Source organism: Danaus plexippus, chromosome 27 (genome assembly GCF_018135715.1).
Source record: "Danaus plexippus chromosome 27, MEX_DaPlex, whole genome shotgun sequence".
NCBI lineage: Eukaryota > Metazoa > Arthropoda > Insecta > Lepidoptera > Nymphalidae > Danaus > Danaus plexippus.
Genome location: NC_083555.1, coordinates 256,952 through 275,467, shown reverse-complemented (window position 1 = coordinate 275,467; position 18,516 = coordinate 256,952). Strand labels below are relative to the sequence as shown.

General features: G+C 33.0%; 4 protein-coding genes and 1 long non-coding RNA gene across 7 annotated transcripts in view; 2 read left to right on the top strand and 3 right to left on the bottom strand.

Moving 5' to 3' along the window:
- Nucleotides 1-79: 79 nt before the first annotated feature.
- Nucleotides 80-3,979, bottom strand: LOC116775686 (uncharacterized). Its single transcript, XM_032668636.2, has 2 exons — nt 3,821-3,979; nt 80-3,673 (listed from the first exon to the last, which is right to left on the bottom strand). Exon 2 carries the CDS (start codon nt 3,671-3,673, stop codon nt 176-178), a length of 3,498 nt encoding a protein of 1,165 aa, XP_032524527.2. The 5' UTR covers nt 3,821-3,979; the 3' UTR covers nt 80-175.
- Nucleotides 3,980-4,348: 369 nt separating this feature from the next.
- On the top strand, nt 4,349-5,963 carry LOC116775691 (gastrula zinc finger protein XlCGF26.1-like). The gene is made up of 2 exons (XM_032668646.2): nt 4,349-4,662; nt 4,747-5,963. Exons 1-2 carry the CDS (start codon nt 4,477-4,479, stop codon nt 5,917-5,919), a joined length of 1,359 nt encoding a protein of 452 aa, XP_032524537.1. The 5' UTR covers nt 4,349-4,476; the 3' UTR covers nt 5,920-5,963.
- Nucleotides 5,964-6,007: 44 nt separating this feature from the next.
- LOC116775690 (zinc finger protein 723-like) lies at nt 6,008-7,948 on the bottom strand. Its single transcript, XM_032668645.2, has 2 exons — nt 7,602-7,948; nt 6,008-7,299 (listed from the first exon to the last, which is right to left on the bottom strand). The coding sequence occupies exons 1-2, from the start codon at nt 7,791-7,793 to the stop codon at nt 6,109-6,111; spliced, it is 1,383 nt and encodes a 460-aa protein (XP_032524536.2). The 5' UTR covers nt 7,794-7,948; the 3' UTR covers nt 6,008-6,108.
- Nucleotides 7,949-8,282: 334 nt separating this feature from the next.
- On the bottom strand, nt 8,283-8,872 carry LOC116775726 (uncharacterized). The gene is made up of 3 exons (XR_004353854.2): nt 8,717-8,872; nt 8,581-8,644; nt 8,283-8,439 (listed from the first exon to the last, which is right to left on the bottom strand). It is a non-coding gene; the product is annotated as an uncharacterized LOC116775726 (long non-coding RNA).
- Nucleotides 8,873-9,121: 249 nt separating this feature from the next.
- Nucleotides 9,122-18,516, top strand: part of LOC116775796 (rho guanine nucleotide exchange factor 12) — an 88,354-nt gene continuing 78,959 nt past the window's right edge. The window contains exons 1-2 of one of the 3 annotated variants that reach the window (XM_061525061.1): nt 9,122-9,390; nt 10,337-10,454. The gene's annotated coding sequence lies outside the window, so the exon portion shown is untranslated. The remainder of the gene's footprint in view (nt 9,391-10,336; nt 10,455-18,516) is intronic. The other 2 variants (XM_061525063.1, XM_061525062.1) reach the window with 2 other exon arrangements.

Genomic DNA, 18,516 nt, shown 5'->3' with positions numbered 1-18,516 from the left:
ATGAATAATGAAGCCGCAAGAATTGTTCCTACCCTTCAGTTCACTAAGTTTTGTGATATAAAATAAAAACAAAGACCAATACTCCAAGAACATTTTTACTATATTTGTTAGTAAAACAGATAATAATCCTAGAAGCAAGTTGTTATATAGTCTCGATCCAGAGATTGCACGACGATCAACATAAAATATCTGCATACAGGAAGAATTTGATTTCCGGGTTATCAGACTGCTTCAGGACGTCCAAGATGTCCGCCCGATGTGGTTCTTGAATGTTATAATTTATTTCCCTCCGAGTGATTTGTTCTGCTAGTATTAAGGATTCCACAGTGCCGACGTCCAGGATGCCTTTGATCACGAAAGTAACTAAACGCGACCTTCCCTCGTTGTACTCGAAGTAGGACCGGAGATACTCCACTAACCTTTGACTATATAAATCTATGACACTCCAAAAGTATCGAGAGACCAGTTCCTTGATCTCACACCCGACGTATTTTCCAAACAAATGTCCCACGACTTCTATAGCTTTGTTGGCATCATTAAAAACCTCCTTATCATTTTTCATAGTTTGGTTGATTGCTTTGAAATACAGCATTGTTAAATGTAAATCGGCGTAAATACTGAAATATTGATCCGTAGGGAAGATGGCGTGCAGCCTTCGAAGGATCTCTTCAAAGACCTTCATTGATGTCGAATATTCTTTTTCCATGAAAGCTTTGGAATACTTCAAATCAAATATGAAAATATTAACGTGGTCGAGAACTTTATCTTTGTCTTCCACTTTATTTAAAATATTAAAGAAGCTTTCACAAATATTTTCCTTGGAGCTTTCTTCGGGATGGAGTACTAAGTATTTTGCAATAATTTTAATGTATAATTTCTTTACTGTCTCGTTATGTTCCTCTTCTTCAAATATATTGAAATCCTTTTCAATGTATTCCTTAATAATTTTATAGAAGAAACTGGAATCCACTTTGTGAAACATATTATTTAAGCGGCATAAAATAGGCATGGCTTTCTTTTTTTGCGTTCGGTCAAGAACTCTGTACACACACGTCCAGTAGTCCGCTTCTACATTTTCCGGTAAACTTCCAAGTTCTACCATTTTTGTTAGCAGTCTTTTATTTTTGTTAAGATCTAATTTAAAGATAACTGATTTAACAACATCCCATACCGCTATATTAACGACATTCTGTTTTAAATAAGTCGACAGAGCCACCTTCAACACTACTGAGGGTCTCAGTTTACAAACTGCTTTAAGTATATTGATATGAGAAGGTGTATTCATAGAAAGCCTTAGTGCTATTCTAGCAGTACGCTTCCACCTCAACAATTTTTCTATATACTGGTCTTTTTCTTTAGATCTACATATCGATACTTTGTTATAGACCGCCTTCGCACCGATCCATTTCCAGTCAATTGATTTGATATCTAGCGAGTCTTTAGTTTTATGAGCGTTAGCTCGAAACTCATGTAAGGATTGAAACTGTTCCAAACCTAGAGGACGTTCTATTGTGTCTAAAGTACACAAATATGAAATCAATGCTTGACCACTCATTACAGTACATAATGGTCTCGCGAACCGAGGATGCGGTTGTTGAGAAAATGCTTCTTCTAAAGCTTTTCTGTGCTTCTCCGCTAACCCGTCCGCTTCACCGAAGTATACGTTAAGCAATCGGAGAAAGCGATCGTGTTTTGGACGTTCTTTAGTGACTAATGTAGCGAACTTGACGCCGTCCTCAAGAGGCGTTACATCATGTCGCAACACATTTAGATAATCTTCTTCGGATTGCCTCAGACAGAATACCTCACGGAACAATTCACGGCGAAATATTTTACTGTTGTACAATCGCAGTAGCAAATTAGTATCTTCCTTTGCAGCATCCAGAATGACTTTCTTTGCTTCTGGAAATTGCTTTATGTCGATATTGTACTCGGATAGACAGTCCAAAAAGGCACTTTGATTTAAAGGCAAAACTAAAGACGGTAATCGGTGGGCGATAACCTTTCTCTCTTCTGTATCTAATTTATATTCAGAGAGTTTTGAAAATTCACGCATAAAACCAGAAACTAATGTCGATGATATCGGAGTATCGGCTAGGAGATGCCTTATAATAACGGCATGAAGACCTTCGCGACACAAAGGACTCGAGTCGGCTCCATCGAGGCCTACATCTCGACCGAACTCTAAAATTAAAGTCCAAATATCTTCCGGCAAGCGCCAAGCGCAACAACGTTTCGTAAGGGATCTGATAACAGCAGCTCGAAGGGTAGTCGGTTCGTTTTTGTATTTTTCTACTAAAAGCTTCATCAGCTTGCCAACCTGATCAGGAACCCCACCGCTCTTACTAACAAGGACCAACATCATATCGAGCCTTCTTTCGCCTGAACTTTCGGCTTTCAAGTTCTTACTCAGCTCGTAAAATGTTTTTTCAAAACCGTCTAAGCGGTAGCGGTTAAACAATCGATCCAGCTGAGTCTTGACCGGCATACAGCTATCCATACAGCTCTCCATACAGGCGAGACTATATCTACAAGATTTCTTTTTTATAAACCGTCTGAATCCTAAATCACAGTTTTCTCTTAATTCGAACATGTATGGTTCATCAGAAATATCTTTAAAAATTTCCAAGTTATGTTCGTCGTTTAATTTTGGTGGGGCCGGTATCGGATACGGCCATTTTTCCACTTTTGGGAACGATTTACCGACAAATACATGTTTTTTGAATTCGGACCTGTCTTCTTTCTTTAGTCGTTTTATCAATGGTTCCACTTTTTGATAATTAAACCAATAATCTAAATATTCAGCTTGGGCGAGACGCAGAACAACTTTTTTCGCATCTTCAGCGGTAAAATGTTGTGCCAAAGAGTTTACATGAAGTACTGACGAAACATATAACTCGCATTTATCAAAAATCCTATCCTTATATTTTTTCATGATGCGATTTGTTAATGACGGTCCGAAAGGTTTAAAATCACTTGTATTAAAGTAGTTTTCAACAATATCCAAGAACACTTCACCGTCCCATTTAAATATATATTTAATGCAACTAAAGTAATTGTGTTCGTTTTCTACATAACGTTTTAATGCTGTTGAATTAGAAGGCAGGATTTCAAAATACATCTTGCCAACTTGGGGACAATTTTCTACGAGTAAATTTAATTGCGCGTAGGATAATTTGTGTATAACGTTAGAAAGCTCGCTTAAAATAAATTGATTGGAACAATGCCAGAAAAATTTAAAAGCTGCATCGAAATCAGATTTATAATATATATAAAATAGTTCGCATCTTTGAGGATCTTTTAGATGTGTCTGCAGCCAATGCTTCATTTTATTCACGGCTGGCTGAGCCATATCCGGGTACAAAGAACTTTCTAAGTACTCGGGGTTCATTATATTTTGATATTGGGGTCCTAAAAGCCAGAAGCATTTTAACGCTCTACTCACGAAGAGCATATTATCATCTTTAAGATTTCGTAAAATGTATTCAACATGTCTTTGTTTGGAGGCGATATCGATTTTCAACAAGCGATCAATCGAAGATATTTCTGGCATTGATTCTACATCTTCGCAATTGATACTTGTGCAGATGTTATTAACAATCAAATTAAATTCACGATGTCGGCTCCTTAAATTAGATCCTGTTAAAGTTACTGGTAGAACTGCTGACGTCATCTATAACAAAACGACATACTTAATAAATTAAAATTCAACACTAAAAACAGTGTTCCCATTTATTGTCTGATTACATTAAATCTAAACATTAGTTTTAGTATGTAGAAACGTAATAAAAACAATTTTAGAACAAAAGTAATAACTTACCTTTTTATTAATATTAAAAGACTTCAATTATACATAAAAAATATCGTCAATTTTCCTAGCTTCTCGTTTTATTTCGATGCATGTAGACAAATGCCAAACTCTAAGTTACTTATATGTACCGTCTCTAGTCGCAAATAAACGGTGACTCACTCTTATAAGTGTTGACATCACTGAAAGACTATAAGTATTCCTTACAATAAAAATACATTAGGTAATCTAAACTAGTCCAGCGGAACAAAGTAACTAACGATAAGCTTTTAATTTTATCTTTTTTGTACGTCCACTACGATTATAAGCATTTATTGCTATAGATATAATAACTTTTTATCTGATTGTACACCTCACATAATGACGAGAATCTCAAAGCTCGCATAGTGTCACTAGAAAAAGAAGCGTGACTTATATGTAACGTTGAATTTAAAATTTAAGTAAATAAATATCTGCAGTTCTCTTTAACAAATTAAATTGTACTTTTAAGTATAATCAGTGTTTTTTCTCGTTTCGACACCTTTTCTATATGTCAAATGTCAATGTCATTTAGTTTTGTTTATAAGGGAAGAATTCAACAATTTTAAGGAATAAAGCAATAGCATAGAAAAAAAACAATTTAAAAACATGTTAATGTGTTGAAATTAGGACTAATGTAAAAGAAAAATATGGGACCAAATGATAAAACTCTACTATCAGCACTTAATTATATATGCGATGAAAATCATCACGTTTGTCGGTTGTGTTTAAGTACTACTACTAAATCTGAAGTATTTTTGAATGAAGTAGTAACATTACGAACAAATTATTATTCGAATTCTCTTTCATATACAACAATGCTCGAAAATCTCGGTGTGAGTATTAATTACACTCAATGTTTATAATTTTTTTCATATAACACTGTCGATGTGATGATGATAATTAATTATTCATTTTAGATTCCACCAGAGTCTCATCTCCCTCAATCTATCTGTAAGAGTTGTGCAACAATCACATCTCACTGCTACTTGTTCCAGAAGCTAGTTCGTTTCTCACATGACAAGTGGAGTAGTATAACAAAACTTCTGGATCAATCAATAGATAAATCAAAAGACGTAAACCTCCAAAATGCTAAGAGTGCCTTTCTATTTATTAATGATGATGACACATTTATTATTTCCAGTCGTAAACATTATTCAACCAAGAAAAAAAAAGATATTCTTTTGAAAGTGAAACATATTATAAAAACGGGTATTGAGGCTAAACAGAGAAGTAAGGAGTCTGTTTGTAATGAATGTGGAGAGAGTTTCACAGCACGAGTGCTTTCAAAACATAAGAAATTACATAACAAACTGAATCACCCATGTGCACAGTGCCCTAAAATATTTTCTACAGCAATGCAATTAGAAGAACACATAGAAAGACTACACTTTCCAAAGAGACTGAGATGTGACCAGTGTTCAAAGAAATTTAGTACAGAAAAATTATTAAACATTCACACAAGAAATAATCATGTAGCAGTATATTGCAAGTTATGTAATTTAGAATTCCCATCTAGAACAAGTCTTAGAGCACATGTAGACAAGCATGGAACAAATATATGTCCACAGTGCAACAAAAAATTTATAAACAGACAAACTTTCAAATTACACCTCAAATGCTGTGGTAAGAGTATTGAGCAACAAAATTTCATTTGTGACATATGCAAGAAGTGCTACGCTAGAAAAAATGGATTACGATCACATCTCAAGATAGACCACGGGTTTGGGAATGTTCTAACGTGCAACTGGTGTAATAAAAAGTTTGACGCTGTAAGTAGACTGAAAAACCATATCGTGAAACACACAAGAGAACGGAAGTTTCATTGCGATCAATGTGGCGGTAAATTTGTAACATATCCAGCATTGGTCTATCACACAAGACTACACACAGGTGAACGACCTTTCCCTTGCGACCTTTGCGATGAAAGCTTTCTATCAGCTTCTAGAAGAATGGAACACAAGAAAAGAAAGCACTTCGGACCGAGTCATGAATGTGGAATTTGTAGAGGAAAGTTCACAACAAAGCACCAGTTAAGAAAACATATTAAAAGGCATTTTAATCCCGGAAGCAAGCTGTATGTTACTGATTAACAATGTATTACAGCTCAATTGTAAATAAATAATATTCAAGCTAAGAGTTGTTATAATTTGTGGTTTCCATTAAAAAGAAGCACAGACATATTAAACAAACAATTTATTAATATACCTAAAACAAAATCAAACAAAACATATTATAATAAATTTGTTTTGATTATTACAATGTAACATCGGCCACAACCTTCAGTTGTGTATAACAACCTTCTTCATGTTCTGTTGGAGCGGCAAGTTAGGTGGAATCATATTCCTGCCATAGTAGAGCTTACTTGTAGGATCGTGATGACGATTTATATGCTGCTTTAAGAAGTGACTTGTAACAAATTTTCTAGAACATATTTCACACATTAATGTAGGTCCCACATGTTTAAATTTGATATGCTCAGCCCTGGTTGAGGCATTGACGAATCTTTCATTGCAGTATTTGCAACTGTATGGTTTTTCGCCGGTGTGTCGTCGAGTGTGATACAACAATGCCTCTTTTGATACAAATTTACTATGACAAATATCACATTTGAAGTTCTTCTCCCCTGTATGTTTTATCATATGAACTTTCAAATAACTGGGAGCAGTGAACTGTTTCCCGCATTCCTTGCATTCATGAGGCTTAGCATTTCCATGGGCAAATCTATTATGCACTCTAAGCCCTCCAGCCGTACTGTAAGCCTTATCACATTTCTCACAGGAGTATGATTTAACCATGCTGCTTCTTATCGGATGAGGATCTATGAGGTTGTTGATGCACAGATTGACATGCCTATCAAAGAACTCCTTTGTTGTATAAGACTTTCCACACTTAGGGCATGAATTTTTTGTCTTATGCTTCTCTTCATGTACTTGGAGCTTATAAAGGCCACGACAACGTTTTCCACATTCCTTACATACAAAAACATTGTGAAGTCTGTTTTGGTGGTCTTCTAAACTCTCCTCTGTGTTTCTGTATTGTGGACATTCAGGACATTTATAAACATGATGCTGACTCTCATGAAGGGAAAATTCAGTATTACTATCAAATGTATCATAGCATTTGTCACATGTCAAAGTACCATGATTGGTCAAATTATGGACTTTTAAATCTGTAAATGTATCAAAACTATCTGTGCACACTTCACATTCAAATGTCCCCTGAAGACTGTTTCTTTCATCTGTCTTCTTTACTACTAACAGTTTAGATTCTAGATCTTCTATTACAACATACAATGTTTTATTGTTATCTTTATTATCAATATCTACATCTAAAGTATTGCTAATATTATTGAACACTTCATTTAAAGCTTTTGTTGAATGCTGGCACTTCTCTACAAAGCGGGCTGACAACAATGCATTTTCCACACAATCTGTACATACAGCTTCAACACCCTTAATCTCATCACATATCTGAAAAATGTTAATAAATAATCATTAAGACAAGGTATCTTGTATAGGACATAGAATTCTTGTAATGTACGATTTACTCAGAGCTGATACAATCTGTAAAGTTGGAATTCTCCTTTAAGTTTTAAGTAAATTGGATGATGGAAGTGAAAAGGTAAAACGTAATATATTTCAAGAAAATATAAAAATAACAATTGATTATTCGTCGAGGTTATTTACTTGTTACTAAACAAATTTTCTTTTCCAATTCTAGGTTTTCGACAGAATATTAAGGAAAAGTAAAAGTAAAAGAAATTTCTACTTACATTGTCGCCCAATAGTTTAAGTAATATTTCGGATAAAGGTTGAAATACACCACTTTCTGGGTGCAATGAAACCGCATCATCAAAACGAACGTATTGTTCCGTAAGGTTTTTAAAACATAACCTACAATGGCTATATCGCTTCTCATTAAGTATGTTAGCTATTACAATTTTTAAGTTCATTTCTTCGTACATATTTAAAAATTAATACTTTAAAATATATTTTAATTTGAAACATATAAATTAATCAAAATATACGCGGGCTTTCACAACTTTTCGTTCAAGAACGCTACGAGTCTGAAATCCTATTCCAAGTTTGCAAGACACCGCCATTTTCTATATACGAACATAATTTTAAAATAAAGTCTAATGTATAATATTTATTATTATATTTTAAAATAACACGTAATTTCGATGTTTTAAAACATGAATAAAGAATATATATATATAATTATATTTTAAATAAATATATGTAGTAGGTATTAAAATGTTGGTCTCAATTAAAAAAAAAAAATAATGTTTATGGTTACCATAAATTACCAATCATTATATTTGAATGTCAAAAACACCTTTAAATGTTTTTATTTAAAATATCAATTATAAAGTTAATTCTTAATTTTAGCTTAACTTAATCTTTTATAAAGAAGTTATATGAATAGCAATGAAACCATTATATATTTCAAATCTCTTTATTTTAGTTAGTCAAACGTAATTTACCAGTACCAATTAGAATCTAGTCCAAGTAAACGTTTCTTTGATATGATTTTCCTTACAACATTACCAAGCACATTAGTAGCATCATTAAAAACTTCATCGAAGCCCATTGGAAATATTTGCAGTTCTGGAGAAGTTTTAAAAATTAACTTTAAATAAATATTTCGAAGGACCTCTAGTTGTTTATTCCAATCACGAGGCAAATGAATCACACACACGAAAATTTACTTATTTCTAAATTATATTTATAATAAGTTATTATATGAACCTGGAGTGGTCACTGGTTCATTTTCGATGAACGCTTTTCCTGAAACTCTTTGAACTGTTTGTATCTAAGTAATGAAATAAAATAATTAAAATTCAAACTTAAAAATTAAGGACAACAATTTAATATTTTAGCTTACCATTATAAGCAGTACATAAAAAAGATAATCAGTGTATTTGAAATACATAATAAAAGGATATATTTCAAGTTATTTTATATTTTATTAACATAGTACAAAGACAATTTATTAGAGACTTGTTTATTCAACAGAAATAACATTTTCGTTTGCAATACGTCAAACGGTAAACTTTAAAAGTAAACACATTTTTTATCAAAGAATAAAACACTATTAAGTGATTTAATATAATATTCTTAGTTACCTTTTTTCAATTGGTTTTGAACATATATTTTATTTATCATGGTTTTTATTTACTTTTTAATTATACAAATGTTTTCCTAGTAAATCCTTTCAATATAAGTGAAGTTAAAATAAGTAATAAAGAATTCATTGTCTATGACAACACTGTCACTCAACATTTAGTCTTTAATATGCTAAATCAAAAATGGCTGAAACTCGTTGGACTGCGAAAGACGTGCCGTTTAATATGTGTTCTATCGAAGGATTAATATTGTAAATAAACATTAATCATCAGTGTTTAGTGTTATTTGTCGTGTTTCGTCTCAGTGCATGTTGTGTTTTTATGTGCTCACTTTGTGATAACACATATATAAGTTTAAACAGTGTTTTGTGTCTTGTTTTCTCGAAGAATATCAACTTGTTAGCTGTTTTGGATTTATGTTTACTTGACTACGGTTAGTACTGGCTTAGCTTTGTATATTAAATCAATTATACGATAAAAATTAAAGTTCCAAAAGTATTATAATTTAAGTATGAAGTGTTTAAATAATTTGTTAAAAGTTTTGACAGACTTTTTTTGTCTCACGCGTTTTAGAGTGTGTATGTTGAGCGTAAGCGAGAAAGTAAAACTCGAAGAATACTCGAATGTGTGTAAGTCACTCCCTGCTGCCTTGGAAAGTGTGTCGTGTATTATTGTTTTGGTTTCGACCTATTACGAAATGTAGCGTCGTAGAGTAGCCCGGGTCGCAGGTCACTCAGAGGCAATTAGAGGTTGACCCTCTGAGATCTATCGTGACATAAGTTGCGTTGGACACTAGTCTGAGACACTGACATCAATTTCTCATATCCTAAAAGTTAATCGTTATACTTTTACTTCAAGGACCTCATGGTGGTGTGTCTGATATGAATTTATTTAGTATATCTAAAATTTGTTATCAAACAGAGTAAATAGATTAGGTCACCGCATGACAAAGAGGTGACTGGTGCAGTAATAATTTTCATTTGAATTCCGTTCCCCCTTGTTAATTTGTAAATGTTATCAGTAGAATAAACAATCTGACCATTATAATAATAATTGTTGCTCACTGTCGTGACAGTGTTACTTATAATGGAATAATATTATATGTTCTGACTTAGTATAATATTGAATTTCCACTGCAATAAATCATGCACAATGTGTCATTTCAAACTAATATTTCTATTAATTAAAAACAAGTACATAGTAAAATTTTAAGACAGATGTTTTAGCAGACTGTACTGTTTAATAGTTATTTTAATGATCTATTGTGGAATATTCCTTATACTGAATATGTCATTCTTAATACTTTTGCTTGTATTTTTAAAACAGCTGATGTAAAATTCATTTAAAAATTGACTGACGTTTGATATTCATTATTACAGACTATTTGATATTGATGGCGTGGAACACTCAGTAAACTAAGAAACTAATGCAATATTTATCTACTTACCAAAAATTTTATACATCATGTACATGGGCAATAGCAGAGGTTGAGTTAATGTAAGTCAGTTATGAGTTATGTTAGTGTTATGTAACCAGACATGTCTTACCTAAACTATCAGAGATGAGATGCATCTCACTAACATGCAATGAGATCACATCATACAGTTTTCTGCTCTAATTCAACATCATATGAGTGAAATTACTCTGTGAGTTAATATATGTTATTTGTGTGTTACATATGTTAATATTCATCTGCTGCGACCTTCTGTCTACAATTAAGTATATGTTTTTGATGTATGTCATGGAATTAAAGTACTGTTTTAAATCATTCTATATCAAAGACAATAGATGCTCGTTATTGTTTAATGACTTATTGTATTTGTAAGTTAACAAGAGAATAAATACAAATATTCATATAAAGTTTGAGAAGAATTTTGTCAAAAATGTTTTATTGTTTCGTACTGAATATTTTTTTCTCTGTAGGTATAATTTTATATACTTGTGAAAATTCAGAAGTGATAGCAACTTACTTGTAACTGACTATATTGATTTGATTTTATTTTCTATTTTATTTAAAAGTTTCTGTGACTGGATTTCTATTTCCAAATTATTATTCAATATCCTCCTTCCACATATTTACGTATTACAATATACATATATGTATTGCGAAAAAATTATGAAGAAATTAATATCTCAATTCAGCAGTGCATACGACATTGAATACAACTAAAGTGTTTAATAAATAAAATAAAAAATAGGAACATATTCTAGAAGCAGGACAGAGTTTTTTAAACACTATTAGCTTTAATAAAACATAATAATTGAAATCAATCTATTGTACATGCAGTACCTTAGTTAATAACTATACCCATATACAAGAGTTCATCCTCAGTAACCAAGTTTATTATTTTATTTATTAAAATTTTTGACGTTTGAAATAATAATGTGTTATTAATATTGCAAAAACAGTAAGTTGTACTATGTACTATATGTTGCCTGTATCTTTGCCCGCATATTGAACTCGATAGCGGATACATGTTTTTGACCTTGTGAGGTTGTATTTAATGAGATCTAAGACTTTTGAGAGTATTAATTAAAATAAAACTAATATTTTTCGGATTTACTACGCGAATTTTATAAAGTATATAAGCCCGATGTTTCGGTTACTTTTCAGCAACCGTGATCACGGGCGGATGAGATGTTAATTGAGGTTGTATTTAATTTATCAAGGACTGTTTCAACATATGCTGATTTGTTGACAGTTGAATTACTATAGGATAATGTTCCTTAAATAAAAAAATGAGAACTTCCTCTTTTTTACAGATCTCTTCTTAAGTAACACAATTTACTCATGATATTTGTCTGTGACGAAAATTATAAATTGTTCTAGTCATTCTAGACATTATTCAGAACACACAGATAGATAGATAAAATTAAAATTATATACATACTTTGTATGTTTATGATATTGTTAATAATTTCATTAACATACAGTTGAGAGCTGTTCATTTGAAATTATAAATGGACACTTTGTTCTTCTTGATAAGTAAATATTTAATGTTGGCCATTTTATATATTGTTTTATTAAATATTTATTGAGAAATATGTATAAAACATTTGTCGTTTCTAATCCAATCATTGTTGCACGTACATTTATTGTAGTTTTAAATGATAATTTTACAACACTGCAAACTACACAGGAAGTGTTTTAGTTTTGTATATAAAGGGAATGAATGGAGCTTTATGTAAAGACTTGATTGTAGAACATTACGCATGGATGAAACAATGACCGTTGAAATTACGAGAGCAATTAGAAAATGTATAATATGTAAAACGGTGAAATAGTCCAGTTAGCAGAGACACCACTTCCGCAGTGTGCCCTTCACGGCACTCACACTCTGTAGCTGTGTGTTTGTGTGTTGTGTGCGTGTGCGTGTGCGTGTGTGCGATATTGATCCTAGTGAAAATTTTTCGGTTTCTAAACAAGATCCATATCGATATTTATAAAATAACAATCCCGTAACTGTTATTTACTACACTTACGATACAATGTAAATGGTTGTACTAGCTCAGTGTAGACGTGTCTGTGTGTGTTGGGGGGGAGGTATGGGGGGGGGGTGCTCACTCAAAAGTACGTCCGTGTGTAAGTGTTGAATGAAATCAGACACTGGTAACATTGTGTCGGACGTTTAATAAGTGATAATGGCCGACATAGGTCGGACCGTGCGGTCGCCGGTCGGCAAATTAGAAAATGTTCTGAATACATATTGTTGCTTTGTGTTTGTACTTCTTTATGTTTTATCACACTGCTAGTTGCGGTACGAGTAATACGGTCCTTTCTGTTTTGACTTTAATCATTGCCTCAAACTCAAAGAGATATTTTGCTTTTAATTCCGCGAATCCTGATATAGCCGCCGACGTCGCTTTGTATGTAATATTAATTAAATAGTTGCAATCTCACAATAACTTAAAAACGTTACTGCCTACTATATAAGTACATAATATATGTGTGTAGAATAGATAGAATAGACTCGACGTTAAATTCACGTGGTCTCGATGAAAACAAATAGATTGACGTTAACGCGCCGTGACTCCGGCGTTAAAATAATGGACAGCGTACAGGAACACGTTTGCGGACCGCCCTGCACACCGATACATATACGGAATAGTAAGCTTGGCAGTTTGGTTGAGGACGGCAGCGATAATCTTAAATTAGCGGTGACGGTGTGAAAATTAAAAAAAATATGTATCCCTGGCGATTCTCCAATAGATATTAAAATAATCTATAAACTGTCACCGACATTATTGTCACGGATAATATAAAATCGTCCGCAATTTACTTCGCAAATTATGTTAGATAACGGTTAGGAGGAGACAGTTTTCTGATCACTGCTCCTTTTGTTATACGAACGCTTCTCGGACCTCCCTCGCGATCTGATATTGTATCGAAAGGTTGTGAAGGAATTGAAACGTAACACAGCACACTTCAGGGAGTTGATTGCAAGAAGCTGATTCTATATAGAGATAGTGAAATTATGGGGTTTTATCATTAGGTTTTGGACTGTATCTTTATATTCGGTTAGAATGGACTGTGAGAATGTTATTATATTCAATGAAATTATAGATATATGACTTAGGTAAGATTCACAATATCATTGAGACTTTCTGATCTAGCTCGCGATAGGAAACAGATCATTTTAAATAGATCTAAAATTAGGTGGCAAAAAAGAAATTCTTTCTCAGTTTTCTTAAACCTAAGTCACTGTGTGGCTTCTGTTGCTCATACGCAGTTCATCCTCAGAAATGGACAAAAATTGTTGAACTAAGTGCATGTATGCAAAAGGTGCTAGCTCGCGGGATGTTTTTGGTAGCTCTTGACAAAGGAATTAATAACCAATCTATTTAAAAAAAGCTTGTTCAGTATGTACATTAAAAAACTTAAAATCATTTTAATCAAAATTACTACAAATAATGGTTTTTCTCATAGTACGCATTTTTTATAGTAACACCACCGTCTCCGTAGTTCCAACGTCCATATATCTACACGAGCCCCATCCGTCCGTAGGTTCGCCGTCCGCCGTCATCACGGCACATCGCGTGCTCTCTCCATGTATATATAAATATTAAACTGTTCGTGTTTTTATAATAACTTGGTATTAATGATCGGAAGTTGGAATAACAAGTGTAGTAGAACAGAATCAATTATATAATTATCAAGACGAATTTGACGTGTTTATTATGTTGATGTATTAAATATATTTGGAATATTCATAGCTTTACTATAAAAATATATAATTTCAATAAGAATCTTAAACAATTGTCGATATTAAAAGTTAGAAAAACAATCCGCTTGAACATCGAACACCGCTGAAATTAATGTAAAGAACCAAGAAATATACGTATGTATATAGATAAACTGTTATCATCCGTATATAAAAGAAAATAGAACATTAAAATTAAATAAAATAAATATAACAGAGTTATATTTATTTTACATACGGCCGTATTTACACCGTACACTATATACAAAACAACAAACCGGTTGGCATAGTTCACGTAAGCGACATAAATCATAGGAGTAGTTAGCGATACAAGTTATACAAGGACATAAAGCTTTTCGTAAAATATCAATATAAAAAATAAATGTCCTCATTGATGAATGTGGTCTGGGAGCACCAGTTCTGTTGATGTGTTGTTCATGACGTCACGTCGTCACCAGCTTGCTATTAATGTCATGCCAATGATTCTTATAAAACTGTACAGTTATGTTTATCATGTGACTACATTACACACACAAACACACACACTTATATAAATATTGCCTACTAGTTTAGCATAGTTAGCTATACTTATTATTACTATTGAAGGCAGCTATAAAATTATTTTTTCTGCTCAAGAAACTTGTTACTGCCTAACTATACAATGTTACATCTGTCATTAGAATATTAAAATTCACTATAGATTGAAGATGTATGTAAAATATATTTTTAATACCACCGCGGAAATGGTGTCTAGCGTTCAGTGAAGGGCTTCTCGAACTTTAGCTAAACTTCTCAAATTTAAAGGATGTTCTACACGGGATGGCATCAAAGGGGCCGATTGTATTACCTTTGTAAAGACCTCAGTACATACTAATAACAACCTTATTACCATCACACACGTATTAATTTACTATGACAAGGTCCGTCGAGCAAAACTTTTTTTATCGTAATGAAAAAGCTTTCCTTTAGAACGGTCATTATTAACGAAAAATACATACACCTGTTCGTTTAAAGGGAGACACATAATGAGCTCGTCCACTACATACAGACCTTCACTACCTATTTAGTATTTACGTACAATTATATGAGTGACGTAGACCGCCGCGACGCGAGCAGTGCTGTAATAAATGTTACTATAACAATTGTTACTGTGGAAACTTTAATGTACTATAACTAAATAGCACAGTTTACAAGATGAGACGGATTTGAAATAGATTGGTTCCATATGAAGAACATCCGCAGGGTATTTTGAAGGTCCTTTCTCAAATAATTTAGTATATCAAGTACTTTAGTGTAGGGAAAATTTATTCCAAATTATCATTATCGGAACAACAATACATCGTCTTTATATTCCAAGAATCGTTTATTTAAAAACTACTGATTAGCTCAAAACAGCTTTCTATGGTTTTAAGATTCTCCGAAAACTAATCAAGGATGTCAACATATTTCATAATTAATTTATTAAATAAAATTTAAAATCTTATCTTTTTATACCAAATAAATGTAAATGGAATGATTCATAATAATATTTTAAGACAGGTGTAAATAATAGATAGAACGTTAAATAGTACGTAACATGTGTTGTAAACACGAGTGACTGAGCGGTCAACAGGCTTACGCGACTGCGAGACCGATAGGAAAGAGGTTGACGATTATGAAATAGTATTCAAGGACCTGTGACGACTTACGATATAATACAAGAACTCTTAAACTATATAATATTTAATATATACGAACAATACAACTACAGTTTACAGGGTTTTATATTAATTGGAATGTCTATAGTGGGTCCTACTGGTCAACTTACATCGTCTAATGTGGGATTCTTTTGATGTTTTTAATATTTAATGCAGATAAAATAATATGTTGTGAAGTATAGCAGTTCAGTATATGGGTCAGAGCGTTAGAACCGGTTTATAATTTTATCGATCTTATAAGGATCCCGCGCCTTATTTGTATTAACTCTCGTTCTTATCCACTTTTGTCTCATAATTCAGAAACGTGTTTTATAGAATTTGATAGTTTCTTAACGTTATAAGACGATCACACGACGTTGACGTTAACATGTGTGTTTAGGGAAATGTATTATGATTATTATTTAATCAAAATAAAGATGATACGGCAAAAGATTGTGTGAGATAAGTATATACGTACGGTTTTTTAATATTAGAATAGAATGTAAATAAAAAAATATGTTATACACTGGAATTATATTAAGTAGATGTGTATATAAGTAGCTATAATTCATTTGATATAAATAAGGAAATGATCGACGTCTCTCTTTTATTTTATCGCCGATCGTAGAAAAGATGTCATCACATAATAATACAGGAGACAAGATACATGGCCCAGGCTCCCACCATGGAGAGATAAATTATATATAGACTACAGATGACTGAATACATTATAGAAATACTGAATAGTTTGATTTAAATTATAGCACTATAAAGAATATGGAACTAGAAGTTTGATTCAACATTAGACAAAGTTGTAACGAGCCTCCCACAGACATTATATTTAGATGATATATCTGTGATCTGTACAGAAATGTGGGCTACATGACACGATAACAAGTGTACCGACAATATACACACAATAACAACACGGCCTGATCTATTATGATAAATGAAAGTTCTGGAACCTACTCAGATTTTATTAAAATACCATATAAAAAAAATCTCTCGTATTATATAGTATTATAAATGAATTCCATGTAGCGGTAATTTCTATTTATATCTGAACATCCTACCATAGAGCTGCAGTCAATGAAGTGTGCTACACAACCAGGCATTAATGGAGCGATCATTGTATGAAGGAATTAATAATATTAATTTGCTCACAACCTATGTTTTGATGTCCACCGTTGGTTGCATTAGCAATATCGTGAACCCGCGACCCGCGGTTTGTTATTACAGATCTCGTCGGTAAACATACGATGTTCTTATAACCTGCAAGGTTATGATGATTGCAATGCCCCGGCCGAGGGTTACGTCATCGTGGTGACGTCACAACGGCCTTGTTGGAATTCGAAAATATTTTATATAAAAAGTCGATTCGCTCCTCCGATGTCATTCCCATACGATGACTCACTGCGGGCAGTCGTCTGTGTGTCCGATGACCTTATCAATTTATCTTTTATTTATATTTATCGTAAGATATATATTACGTTCTCCGGTTGTATATTTCCTTATTTTAATGAAGTAGTCGTGTGTACGTTAATTCCGGCTATATCGAACTTTGCACCTGTTTAATCTGCTGTAAACAAATCATTAACCAATTCACCTTCTCGGAATATATGCTAGGTACGGGCGGTTAGGAGAAATTAGACGGGAAGAACGGTTCGAATTAAATAGTTACCGCTATAGTTTCTTTTCCACCTATCAATGACAGGCGATCATGATCCAGTAGGAATAAACAATAACATATAAGCGAAAATAATTAGAACTGATTCCGCCACTTTATACAAGATACATCATACAAAGCCAGAAGATGTATGCAGTTTTGTTACTTAAAATTTGTAAATAAATATATAGTATGTAGTGTAAATAATGTTTTTATTGGCTTCGCTTTATAGCTGTGTGATATCGATAGAGGAATATCGCGCTAAGTTTCTGCAGCGATGATGTCATGGACTTGCGATAAACATGGACATATAATAACCCACACATATATATATATATATATCTTATGTCGATCGGAATAAGGGAGAAAATACTGTGTTTAAAATGTATAGTAAGCAACGAGCGCCTAAGGTTACATTTCAAAAGTTTAAGCTTTAAAACGTCTATTTCATGCAAATTGAAATTGCTCAATGCGTGTAAAGTGAATTCTTGAATATATCAGACCGAGCCCGAGAAATATGGACACTAGAAATGTGTACAGTACATTGTTAATCGATACGTGTTCTAGAATCATTATATTTCTTTTCTAAAATAACGAAACTAGGTTACTTAGTGCACGAATATTAAACAATTTGATTTGTAAAACAACCGAACCGAACGACCTTGCTCTCACGTGAATAGTGTTCCATTGGAAGCTAGCACGCTCGTTTAGATTCACAGAGCGAGCAGCAGTTTCTCATGAAAACACATGATTTACTGTTACTCAATGAACAGACAGCTAGACCTGCGTTCTACTTATCATATGTTATTCATCAGTCATCACGTAAAATATCCTCGCTTTCATTATGACGTCTCTTCCTTTTAAAATAACTAAACTGTAATGTAAAGACAAATGATAGTTTGATATATGAATACTAATCCATGGCGCAGGCAATGTTTCGTTAATAATGTAAGTAACACTGGCACGTCACGTCGCTCGGATCTGGTTCGCAGCATCGATGCGGTCCAGCGGGTTTT